This window comes from Schistocerca nitens, chromosome 11 (genome assembly GCF_023898315.1).
Source record: "Schistocerca nitens isolate TAMUIC-IGC-003100 chromosome 11, iqSchNite1.1, whole genome shotgun sequence".
Classification (NCBI taxonomy): Eukaryota; Metazoa; Arthropoda; class Insecta; order Orthoptera; family Acrididae; genus Schistocerca; species Schistocerca nitens.
The window spans coordinates 165,194,207-165,207,807 of NC_064624.1; the positions used below are offsets into that span (position 1 = coordinate 165,194,207).

Consider the following 13,601-nt stretch of genomic DNA (forward strand, 5'->3'; position numbering starts at 1 on the left):
CTACACGAATATGTAATAAAAATGGGGGTTCCTATTTTAAAAAAACGCAGTTGATATCCGTTTGACCTATGGCAGCGTCATCTAGCGGGCCAACCGTAGCGCCATCTGGTTTCCCCCTTCAAGCTAGACAAGTTTCGTTCTTTGTAGTTTTTTTCGTTTGACGCTTATTTCGTGGGATATTTGGCCCCGTCACGATCAATGGTTCAAATTGCTCTGAGCACTACGGGACTTAACATCTGAGGTCATCAGTCCCCTAGAACTTAGAACTACTTAAACCTAACTAACCTAAGGACAGCACACAACACCTAGTCACGATCAATGGACCACCCTGTATACACCGTGACCATTAGTACGAGGGTTGGACCTTTTTAATTGTGGCAACTACTTATTTACGGCTCGTACAAAATAGATACGTGTTTCAAAATTCTACTGACCTTTAAAGTAGTCACCAGCATTGTGTATAAGCCGTTGCCAGCGATGTGTAAGTTGTAGTGCAGCAGTGCCAGTTGTGTTGACAGTTCGATCCGCGCTGTCTATTGCCAGGCGGATTTGCAGCAGTTCTGAAGAGAATGCCGTGAAGTGTTTCCTTCAGTTTAGAAATCGAGTTGAACTCACGAGTTCTTAAGTGAGGGGAGTGCAGTAGGTGGTATAGCACTTAGCAGGCCCTTCAGTCAAACAAATCAGTACCAGCTTGCACTGTACGTGCTTCAGGATTGTCCTGAAAAATGATGGTCAGGTCCAGCAGAAAGTGTCATCACTTCTGTCTCTATGCTGTTCATTTTTGGAACACAAACTACGACCAGCTTAGAGACAGAAGTGATGATACTTTCTGCTGGACCTGACCATCATTTTTCAGGACAGTCCTGAAGCACGTACAGTGCAAGCTGTGACGGATTTGTTTGACTTATGGGTCTGCTAAATGCTATACCACCTACTGCACTCCCCTCACTTAAGCCCTCGTAAGTTCAACTCGATTTCTAAACTGAAGGAAATACTTCACGGCATTCGCTTCAGATCTGCTACAAATTCGTCGGGCAATAGACAGCGCGGCTCGAACTGTCAACACAACTGGCACTGCTGAGAGTAGCCTACGACTTCCACATCGCTGGCAACGGCTTACACACAATGCTTTGAAGGTCAGTAGAACTTTGAAACATGTATCTATTTTGTGCGAGCTGTAAATACATAGTTGCCACTATTAAAGTTCCAACCCTCGTAAAACCGACAAAGTGAAGGACAGATTCCTGACAGGAAATGGAGAAAAAATGGTCCTTTGAACATGTCTCCAGAAATGGACAGTGTGCATGCAGTGATGGCTCTAAGCACTATAGGACGTAACATCTGAGGTCATCAGTCCCTTGTTGTTGTTGTTGTGGTCTTCAGTCCTGAGACTGGTTTGATGCAGCTCTCCATGCTACTCTATCCTGTGCAAGCTTCTTCATCTCCCAGTACCTACTGCAGCCTACATCCTTCTGAATCTGCTTAGTGTATTCACCTCTTGGTCTCCCCCTACGATTTTTACCCCCCACGCTGCCCTCCAACACTAAATTGGTGATCCCTTGATGCCTCAGAACATGTCCTACCAACCGATCCCTTCTTCTGGTCAAGTTGTGCCATATACTTCTCTTCTCCCCAATCCTATTCAATACTTCCTCATTAGTTATGTGATCTACCCATCTAATCTTCAGTATTCTTCTGTAGCACCACATTTCGAAAGCTTCTATTCTCTTCTTGTCCAAACTATTTATCGTCCATGTTTCACTTCCATACATGGCTACACTCCATACAAATACTTTCAGAAATGGCTTCCTGACACTTAAATCTATACTCGATGTTAACAAATTTCTCTTCTTCAGAAACGCTTTCCTTGCCATTGCCAGTCTACATTTTATATCCTCTCTACTTCGACCATCATCAGTTATTTTGCTCCCCAAATAGCAAAACTCCTTTACTACTTTAAGTGTCTCATTTCCTAATCTAATTCCCTCACCATCACCCGACTTCATTAGACTACATTCCACTATCCTTGTTTTGCTTTTGTTGATGTTCATCTTATATCCTCCTTTCAAGACACTGTCCATTCCGTTCAACTGCTCTTCCAAGTCCTTTGCTGTCTCTGACAGAATTACAATGTCATCGGCGAACCTCAAAGATTTTATTTCTTCTCCATGAATTTTAATACCTACTCCGAATTTTTCTTTTGTTTCCTTTACTGCTTGCTCAATATACAGATTGAACAACATCGGGGAGAGGCTACAACTCTGTCTTACTCCCTTCCCAACCACTGCATCCCTTTCATGTCCCTCGACTCTTATAACTGCCATCTGGTTTCTGTACAAATTGTAAATAGCCTTTCGCTCCTTGTATTTTACCCCTGCCACCTTTAGAATTTGAAAGAGAGTATTCCAGTCAACATTGTCAAAAGCTTTCTCTAAGTCTACAAATGCTAGAAACGTAGGTTTGCCTTTCCTTAATCTTTCTTCTAAGATAAGTCGTAAGGTCAGTATTGCCTCACGTGTTCCAGTGTTTCTACGGAATCCAAACTGATCTCCCCCGAGGTTGGCTTCTACTAGTTTTTCCATTCGTCTGTAAACAATTCGTGTTAGTATTTTGCAGCTGTGACTTATTAAACTGATAGTTCGGTAATTTTCACATCTGTCAACACCTGCTTTCTTTGGGATTGGAATTATTATATTCTTCTTGAAGTCTGAGGGTATTTCGCCTGTTTCATACATCTTGCTCACCAGATGGTAGAGTTTTGTCAGGACTGGCTCCCCCAAGGCCGTCAGTAGTTCCAATGGAATGTTGTCTACTCCGGGGGCCTTGTTTCGACTCAGGTCTTTCAGTGCTCTGTCAAACTCTTGACGCAGTATCATATCTCCCATTTCATCTTCATCTACATCCTCTTCCATTTCCATAATATTGTCCTCAAGTACATCGCCCTTGTATAGACCCTCTATATACTCCTTCCATCTTTCTGCTTTCCCTTCTTTGCTTAGAACTGGGTTTCCATCTGAGCTTTTGATATTCATACAAGTCATTCTCTTATCTCCAAAGGTCTCTTTAATTTTCCTGTAGGCAGTATCTATCTTACCCCTAGTGAGATAGGCCTCTACATCCTTACATTTGTCCTCTAGCCATCCCTGCTTAGCCATTTTGCGCTTCCTGTCGATATTTTTGAGACGTTTGTATTCCTTTTTGCCTGCTTCATTTACCGCATTTTTATATTTTCTCCTTTCATCAATTAAATTCAATATTTCTTCTGTTACCCAAGGATTTCTACTAGCCCTCGTCTTTTTACCTACTTGATTCTCTGCTGCCTTCGCTACTTCAATCCTCAAAGCTACCCATTCTTCTTCTACTGTAGTTCTTTCCCCCATTCCTGTCAATTGTTCCCTTATGCTCTCCCTGAAACTCTCTACAACCTCTGGTACTTTCAGTTTATCCAGGTCCCATCTCCTTAAATTCCCACCTTTTTGCAGTTTCTTCAGTTTTAATCTACAGGTCATAACCAATGGATTGTGGTCAGAGTCCACATCTGCCCCTGGAAATGTCTTACAATTTAAAACCTGGTTCCTAAGTCTCTGTCTTACCATTATATAATCTATCTGATACCTTTTAGTATCTCCAGGGTTCTTCCATGTATACAACCTTCTTTCATGATTCTTAAACCAAGTGTTAGCTATGATTATGTTGTGCTCTGTGCAAAATTCTACCAGGCGGCTTCCTCTTTCATTTCTTAGCCCCAATCCATAATCACCTACTATGTTTCCTTCTCTCCCTTTTCCTACACTCGAATTCCAGTCACCCATGACTATTAAATTTTCGTCTCCCTTCAATCTGAATAATTTCTTTTATTTCATCATACATTTCTTCAATTTCTTCATCTGCAGAGCTAGTTGGCATATAAATGTGTGATACTGTAGTATGTGTGGGCTTCGTATCTATCTTGGGCACAATAATGCGTTCACTATGCTGTTTGTAGTAGCTTACCCGCATTCCTATTTTCCTATTCATTATTAAACCTACTCCAGCATTACCCCTATTTGATGTTGTGTTTATAACCCTGTAGTCACCTGACCACAAGTCTTGTTCCTCCTGCCACCGAACTTCACTAATTCCCACTATATCTAACTTCAACCTATCCATTTACCTTTTTAAATTTTCTAACCAACGTGCCCGATTAAGGGATCTGACATTCCACGCTCCGATCCGTAGAACGCCAGTTTTCTTTCTCCTGATAACGACATCCTCTTGAGTAGTCCCCGCCCGGAGATCCGAATGGGGGACTATTTTACCTCCGGAATATTTTACCCAAGAGGACGCCATCATCAGTCCCTTAGAATACTTAAACCTAACTAACTTAAGGACATCACACACATCCATGCCCGAGGCAGGATTCGAACCTGCGACCGTAGCAGCCGCGTGGTTCCGGACTGAAGCGCCTAGAACCGCTCGGTCACCGCGGCCGGCTAAAGTAGGGTAAATTATAATGTCAGTGGTGTTTGTTGCAGGATTCTAGTGCAGAGTGGAAAAGTGGAAATTTCATTAAAAAAAAAAAACAGGAACAGTTATTGTGTATATAAAATTTCTGCTCTGCGTCATAACACTTTGCACGATTTCTTCAATGGCGTCTGCTTTCTGTATTCAATACAATGACACGCTACAGTGCGTGTAATTTCCTCGAATGTCTACAGGCTCTGTAATACAGAGTAGCACTGCATCCAAGATGCAGCCAAACTTGCACAATTAATATTGGCTCGGCAATACACGCGTGTATACTACTGTCAGCCCTCATTCAGCTTACAGCGTAGTAAATAACTGTTAATTTGCTCCAATCGGACCGAAAATATCTCGCACAACATCTAATATCATGTTGTGAACTGACATACCTTCTCTTGCAAAGCCCCACTACTGCTACATTTACAGCTTTGTGGTGACTTTTCAAACGCTCTGTATGTTCTCTGCATGAAGTTTCTTATGAAACTTCCTCTAGTGATTTCCAAAAGTTAATAGTGACTTACGAAGCACCGAGTACTGCCGCATTTACAGCTTTGTGTAGACCTTATAAACACCCAGTACTGTACCCCTTTCTGTACGTACACTGTGTGGTATTTCTTACACGAAACTCCCACGCTGATTTAAAAAAAAAGTGTGTGAAATCCTATGGGACTTGACTGCTAAGGTCATCAGTACCTAAGCTTACACATTACGTAACCTAAATTATCCTAAGGGCAAACACACACATCCATGCCCGAGGGAGGAACTGATTTTAAAAAGCAAGTTGTGACTTATGAGGCACCCTGTACTGTCACGATTATAGTTTTTTGGCGACTTATTAAACACTCTGTACTGTCTTCTGAGTGAATTTCCTTACGAAACACTGTACACTGATTTCCAAAAATTAACATTGACTTACAAAACACCCAGTATTGTCACGTTTATAATTTTATGAACACTTTTTGGACACACAGTACTACTTCTCTATCTATACGTACACTGTGTGGTATTTCTTACGTAACTCCCTTGCTGATTTACGAAAGCGAGTAGTGACTTACGAGGCACCCTGTACTGACACATTTATAGTTTTGTGGGCACTTACTAAACACCCTGTACTGTAGCCTTTTCAGTGCCTATACTGAGTGAAGTTTCTTACGAAACCACTACACAGAGTTTCGAAAATTAATATTGATTTATGAAACGCCTGCCACTACCACGTTTACAGTTTTGTGGAGACTTTTTAAACACCCAGTATTTTTCCCTTTTCCTTGCGTATACTGTGAGGTATTGCTTACGAAACTCCCACTACTCATTTACAAAATACAGTAGTGACTTGTGTAGCACCCAGTACTGCCACGTTAATAGTTTTGTGTGGACTTTTCAAACAACTTGTACTGTTCTCTGGGTGAAGTGTCTAACGACATTCCTTACAGTGATTTCCAAAAATTAACAGTTCCTTACAGAGCACCCAGTTTACAGTTTTGTGTAGACTTGTTGAACGCCAGGTACTGTTCCTTTCTTCGTAATCCAGCTGACGAATTCCCGAGTCCTTACGGCTGCCGGAGTTGTACGGAGATCGCTCTCCGATATGCAGGTGGCCCCTAACTCTAAACGACAAAAGCCCTGCCGTCGTGACTTCCGCGTCGTGATGGACGCCATCTTGTTACGTCATAACACGCCATAAAGACAAACAGCCCGCGTCCTTGTCTCTAGCACAGGCCCACGAAACTGTCGGCATACGTTGCTTACTTACACCGATTCAGAAACTTTTTTTCCTTCTTTCTTTCTTTAATCGTGCCCCCCATAGTTCCTGATGTCCAAAAGTAGCTTGAGACATCCAACCATACGAGGTGCGGCTAGAAAAAAACCGGACTGATGCTGGAAAAAACATTTATTTACAATTATTTACAATTTCATGTTATCTCCTTCAATGTACTCTCCTCCTCGGTCTCTACACCGCTCCATACGAATTTTCCACTGTTCATAGCAATGCTGCAGATCATTTTCGGTAAGTCCATACATTACTTCCGTCGCTTTTTCTTTTACTGCTTCAACAGTCTCAAAGCTGACTTGACTTTAGGGAAAAGAAAAAAGTCACAGGGGGCCAAATCAGGTGAGTAGGGTGGATGATCTAAGATGGGAATGTTGTGTTTTGCCAAAAACGTCTTCACTGACAATGCACTGTGAGCTGGGGCATTGTCTTGGTGAAGGATCCATGACTTTTTTCTCCACAAATCGTTCCGTTTTCTCTGTACTCGCTCACGTAGGGTAGCCAGGACGCTAATGTAGTAATGCTGATTCACTGTTTGTCCCTCTGGTACCCAATCAATGTGCACAATCCCTTTGATGTCAAAAAAAAAACAATCATCATTGCCTTGAATTTCGATTTTGACATTCGTGCTTTTTTTTGTTGTGGAGAACCAGGAGTTTTCCAATGCATCGATTGGCGTTTAGTTTCGGGATCGTAAGTAAAAAACCACGATTCATCGCAAGTAATAACATTTTGTAAGAAGGTGGGATCACTTTCAATGTTTTCCAGGATGTCAGAACAAATCATTCTTCGGCGTTCCTTCTGTTCAATTGTGAGACACTTTGGAACCATTTTTGAACACACTTTGTTCATGTTGAAACTTTCATGAAGAATCTGCCTAACACTTTCCTTGTCAACTCCTGTCAACTCAGACACTGCTCTGATTGTTAAACGGCGATCTTGTCGAACAAGTTTACCGATTTTTTCAATGTTTGCATCAGTTTTTGCTGACAATGGTCTGCCAGTGCGAGTGTCATCACTGGTGTCTTCGCGGCCATCTTCAAATCGTTTAAACCACTCAAACATTTGTGTTCGCGATAAACAATCATCGCCGTACACTTGTAACATTACAAACGTTTCACTTGCAGATTATCCTAGTTTGAAACAAAATTTGATGTTAACACGCTGTTCTTTCTGTACACTCAACATTTTCCGACGCACAGACAAAACGTCAACTACTTAAAACAGACGCCACGGGCAGACTGAGTGCAGGAGGCAGATGAAACTCGAGCAGTAGGCGGAGCGAGAGTCACGTGACAGGCCACGCGACTTTCAGCCTTATTGCATTCGTTTTATTGTTTCACCAGTACTAGTCTGGTTTTTTTCTAGCCACACCTCGTACAACTGCCGACACACTGCTAGTTACAATAAATCTCTTCCCAAACAGTGATACCCAAAACGTTGAGCATTAATTATTGCTAGTACATTTTTGGTAAAACTTAAAACCAAGGTTTGGCTATACAATTATAACTGGAAATAAATAATTGCAAATGCTATAAGATTTTACTTATGTTTTCCGCCGTACTAGAAGTTCGTTTGTGCCTCGATGAGCATGCTGCAGGTTTGTTATTATCACTATTGAGACACTTTTCTTCGTAGTAATTCTTGATATTTTGACCTCTTTCCAAAAAGTAACATAGTGCAAGTATTCACCAGAGAACCACTTCACAAAGCTCATCTTAGCATCTGAATCGGCCGGCCGCTGTGGCCGAGCGGTTCTAGGCACTTCAGTCAGGAACCGCGCTGCTGCTACGGTCGCAGGTTCGAATCCTGCCTCGGGCATGGATGTGTGTGATGTCTTTAGGTTAGTTAGATTTAGGTAGTTCTAAGTCTAGGGGACTGATGACCTCATGTTAAGTCCCATAGTGCTTAGAGCCATGTGAATCATTTGCACGTTTACGAACTGAGCACAACTGCTGCGTTTTGCTTCTGTTTATATCCTCCCTGTTCGCTTCAGAGGTTTCTCGAAAAGTACACTTTTAAATCCTACGACTTGTAGTTAGAACCCGGATTTTAAGTAAAGCATATATTTTGGGAATTACCATTTTAGGCTACAAAATTATCCTGTTTTGCAGTTAAATCAGTTTCAAGTTTATAATCGAAGTTTCTGTAATCTACAAGTTTCTTTTGTAAACGATATTTTCGAAAGAAATTTTTTTTAACATAACAAGTTATTCTTTCGTTTGTTGATAAGATAATGTTTCCATTAAGGTATATAACAGTAAATCCAAATAACTTTTATCTATGTACAAATTTTATATAATCTCTATTTTTTTAAGTTGTAATTTTTAATTCTTTCCTTTAAGCACCCATTTTCAATTAAACTAATTAGAATGTTACATTAATGTTACATTAAATGTGCAAAATGTCACATTTCTAAGAAAATTTTGTACTGATTCCAAAACTGGTCTTGGCTTTTGCGAGTCTGTAATATTTAGCGAGTTTGGAGAATTTAATATTATGATTGGTATTTTATTATGTTTAATTCACTTGATACACTTGCTTTACAGTAGTATCCATAAAATATGATATTTTGTTGTGTGGTATTAGCTGAATGAACGTTACTTTTGAAATGGTCATTTACTTGAATTTCAATATTGCACCATAAATTCTGTCATTGATACTTGACACAATTTTGGAATTACGCAAACGAGTGGGTCTTCCATGATACGTATTATTCTGTTAGGATATACAGGCATCATAATCATGGTAGCAAAGTATGGGGTGATGAATTTGAATTTTCAATATTCGAAATGTGGACTTCTTTCATGAATACTAAAATGCAATAACAGAAGGACTGTATAGCATCTGGGAAATCAGCTAGTAATCAGTTATGTCATTACATTGTTAGAAATATGAAGGGCTTATTTCAATAGTGATACAAGTCTATTTTTGCTCATTCTGAGATACAGAGTCCTTAAGATAAATGAACGCTGAAAATTCTGTAGTTGAGATACCAGATGCCTGAAAAAATATATATATATATATAAACTTAAAACCAGAATACTTGAATATATATAAACTTGAATATTTCTGGTATCTCAACTACAGATCTTTCAGCGCTCATTTAACTTTAGGACTCTGTATCTCAGAATGAGCAAAAATAGACTTGTGCCACTATTGAAATAAGCCATTCATATGTCTTATGTACAAACAGATTGAATTTATGCAGTGTAATTTAGTTTAGAGTCAAAGAGCCCATTGTTGGTTGTCACAGTCGACTCGGTTTAACAATCGATAGTCGAAAGTCAAATTATACCACAGCATATATGCTACTGTGTTAATATGAGGGGATACTCACCACAGGCACAGCGTGCTGGGCAGACGGCGTGGTGTGATCCGCCCCACGACGGCCGCCCCCGCTGCCCCCGCCGCCCCCGCCGGAGAGGCCGAGCCGGCACCACCCGCCCCCAGCGCCGCGCCCGCCGCCCCCGCAGAAGACGCCTCTGCAGAGAGTGCCTCTGAGGCCAGCCCACCAGCTGTCACTAGGCCCGGCAGGTAAAGGAGTGGCCCCAATGATAGACCCGTGAACCACACCCATGTAACCACTCTATAACCACTCAACGACCAGAGCTATAACTACTACCATAGTCACCCCTTATCCACCACCAATAACAACCTCTAAAACTCAACCATATCGAGCCACATAACCGCTCGATAAACCTCCCATAAGCACCCCATAACCAGCTCCATAAGGACATCCATAACCACGCCTATAACAGACCCATGGACCACAACTGTAACCACGAACTCCACAACCACCATAACCACTCCACATGCACACTCAGAACCAACCCTACACCTGTGATTCTTCAGCTTCTCCCGGCGTATTTCTTGCTCGAACAGTCCACGGGTGTACTGCCGGTCCATAGAGTCCAACGGGCACAATATTTCGGCGATCAGACATGTCGTCATCGTCAGGTGCGCTGACGAACTGAGCTCCTGCTGCTGCTGCTGCCTGACAGGGACAGATGAGCCCCTGTGGGTCGGTGGAGTCTAAGCAGGAAGGCTATTCCTCCAAACTGATGGAGCGTGTGGTGTGGCCTGACTTCGTGTTTGATGTCCTGTCAGTCTGCTGGGACGGTGTTCTGGATGTGCTGGCAACTCAGTGGTCGTGAAGCAGGTGGGGCCATCTGGTTGTGTTAAGACGCTGCACCCTGTGGCCCAGTGCTCGGAGGCGAGTGTCGCTAGAGTTTTACGTTTTTGTGTGTTGTCTGGCCTTCTTCCCAAACTATTGGGATTGAAGTCTTAATGTGCTGTCCAACGGTTTGGTCACCCATTATTTGTAAGTGGTCACTCAGCCACCGTTAATTATTTTTACATGTTTTGTACTGGTATTTTATTTTTAGTTTTATCTCCCTGTTTCGATGTGCTGTGTCCAATCTTGCAATTTAAACAATACCAATTCTCTCACAATTCGGCTCTGAATTGCAGTTTTGGGAACGGGCGCTGATAACCTCGCTGTTGTGCGCCCTAAAACACTAATATCATCATCATCATCATCATCATCGAAGGAGCGGATTTTCGGACTGCGCGTTCTTCTCGTAAAAGAGCCGTGCAGCCTGACGAAACCTGTCTCGAACAGTAGGAATGTTGGAGATTCGGTTAAGATCGTCCGACGGGAAGTCACGAGGGAGATGCAACGCCAGACGTAGAATCCGGTTCTGAAGGCGCTGGAGTCGTTCGACGTGGGTCGCTGCAGCATTGACCCAAACTACAGCGGCGTAGTCGATAAGCGTATAAGATAGTGCGCAACACCGAGTTCTGGCGGGAGCGCAAGTGTCGGATTTAGAAAGGGGTAGAGTCATTCTACCCCTGACCTTTTTGACGATGTCGTCCATATGGTATCTCCGTGTGAGCCCTCCATCCAGCGTCACACCCAGGTACTTGGCGGTATTGCCCCAAGGCACGGCGGTTCCCCTGATGGTGATCTGCGGTAGGTCGGCTGGGATACGCTTCTTGGTGATGAGGAGGGCTTGCGTCTTAGCCCTGTTGAAGCTGAGGCGCCACCTCTTGGCCCACTGACTAAGTGTGTCAGCCGCGGCCTGCATGCGTCGTCGGAGCAGAGCTGCATTCACGCTGCGCGTGTACATCGCCGTATCATCCGCGTAGAGGGCGAGGTGGACCCTGCCCATTCGCGGCATGTCTGCGGTGCACAGGATGTACAGTACGGGGCCGAGGACGGAGCCTCGGGGAACTCCAGCCCTGACTCGGCGGCGCGTCGACAGGTCCTCCGTGCGTACATGAAAGCTTCTGTCGGCGAGGTAAGATATTAAGATACGCACATGCGGGAGGGGCACACCGAGGTCCAGGAGCTTGAAGAGAAGCCCCTCACGCCATACAGAATCGAACGCCATCCAGGAATATGGCTCCGAAATATTCCCGCCGTTCGATGGCATCAATGGCCGCTTCAACGAGTCGAAGCAGTCGGTGCGTGGTTGCGTGTCCAGGACGAAAACCACATTGCTCGTCCGGTAGGAGACGTTCTTCCCTGATGTGACGCAGGAGGCGGCAGATACAGACTTTGCTGACTGCTGGTAGCAAACTGATGGGCCTTGAGCTCATGAGGGCGGCCGGCCGTCCTAAACCCCCTTCCCCCGCGAGGCGTTCTCTCCGCGGTCCGCGCCCGCAGCCGCGCGTCGGCGTTCCGTGTGGCGTCGGCGTCTGTGGTGGCGTCGGTGTAACTGCCTCGTCCGCCCTGGTCGCTCGTTCGTTTTCTTTGCTGAGCCTCTTTTTAATTAGACTCAATGGAAACAGAAAAGATTGTAACAACTACAGAGGTATCTCTTTAATCAGCGTTGTGGGTAAAATCTTCTCAGGTATTGTTGAAAGGAAAGTGCGAGTATTAGTTGAGGACCAATTGGATGGAAATCAGTGTGGGTTTAGGCCTCTTAGAGGTTGTCAGGACCTGATCTTTAGCTTACGGCAAATAATGGAGAAGTGTTATGAGTGGAACAGGGAATTGTATCTATGCTTTATAGATCTAGAAAAGGCATATGACCGGGTTCCTAGGAGGAAGTTATTGTCTGTTCTACGAGATTATGGAATAGGAGGCAAACTTTTGCAAGCAATTAAAGGTCTTTACATGGATAGTCAGGCAGCAGTTAGAGTTGACGGTAAATTGAGTTCATGGTTCAGAGTAGTTTCAGGAGTAAAACACTGTTGTTCATATTATTTATGGATCATATGTTGAAAACAATAGACTGGCTGGGTGAGATTAAGATATGTGAACACAAAATAAGCAGTCTTGCATATGTGGATGACTTAGTTGTGATGGCTGATTCGATTGAAAGTTTGCAAAGTATTATTTCAGAGCTAGATCAGAAATGTAAGGACTATGGTATGAAGATTAGCATCTCCAAAACGAATGTAATGTCAGTGGGAAAGAAATATAGGAGGAACAAAGTTAGAACAGCTGGACGGTTTCATGTACTTAGGATGCATCTTCTCACAGGATGGCAACATAGTGAAAGAACTGGAAGCGAGGTGTAGCAAAGCTAATGCAGTGAGCGCTCAGCTACGATCTACTCTCTTCTGCAAGAAGGAAGTCAGTACCAAGACTAAGTTATCTGTGCACCGTTCAATCTTTCGACCAACTTTGTTGTATGGGAGCGAAAGCTGGGTGGATTCAGGTTACCTTATCAACAAGGTTGAGGTTACGGATATGAAAGTAGCTAGGATGATTGCAGGTACTAGTAGATGGGAACAATGCCAGGAGGGTGTCCACAATGAGGAAATCAAAGAAAAACTGGGAATGAACTCTATAGATGTAGCAGTCAGGGCGAACAGACTTAGATGGTGGGGTCATGTTACACGCATGGGAGAAGCAAGGTTACCCAAGAGACTCATGGGTTCAGCTGTACAGGGTAGGAGGAGTCGGGGCAGACCAAGGAGAAGGTACCTGGATCCGGTTAAGAATGATTTTGAAGTAATAGGTTTAACATCAGAAGAGGCACCAATGTTAGCACTGAAGGAATTTTATGGAGGAATTTTATAAGGGGGCTATGCTCCAGACTGAACGCTGAAAGGCATAATCAGTCTTAAATGATGATGATGATGATCAATGCTGGTTCCCATGCTTTGCTGAGATTATAGCCGCAATCGCTGGTACGAATTTCGGTAGCTTCTCTAACGACGCTGTCCCAGTATTTAGATGTCTGTGCCAAGACCCTGCTATGTTGGCAGTCCATTTCGTGATTTTCGGACAAACAGTGCTCTGCGACTGCCGACTTGTTGGGCTACAAGTCGAGTGTGCCTCTGTACTTCTCGGCAACGATCTTCGATGGTGCGC

General features: G+C 43.5%; 1 protein-coding gene across 2 annotated transcripts in view; it reads left to right on the plus strand.

Moving 5' to 3' along the window:
- Positions 1-13,601, plus strand: part of LOC126213604 (mucin-1-like) — a 329,890-nt gene that overhangs the window by 283,043 nt on the left and 33,246 nt on the right. For both annotated transcript variants that reach the window (XM_049941458.1, XM_049941459.1), the window contains exon 12: positions 9,617-9,808. In XM_049941458.1, coding sequence (XP_049797415.1) covers positions 9,617-9,808 — 192 coding nt within the window. The remainder of the gene's footprint in view (positions 1-9,616; positions 9,809-13,601) is intronic.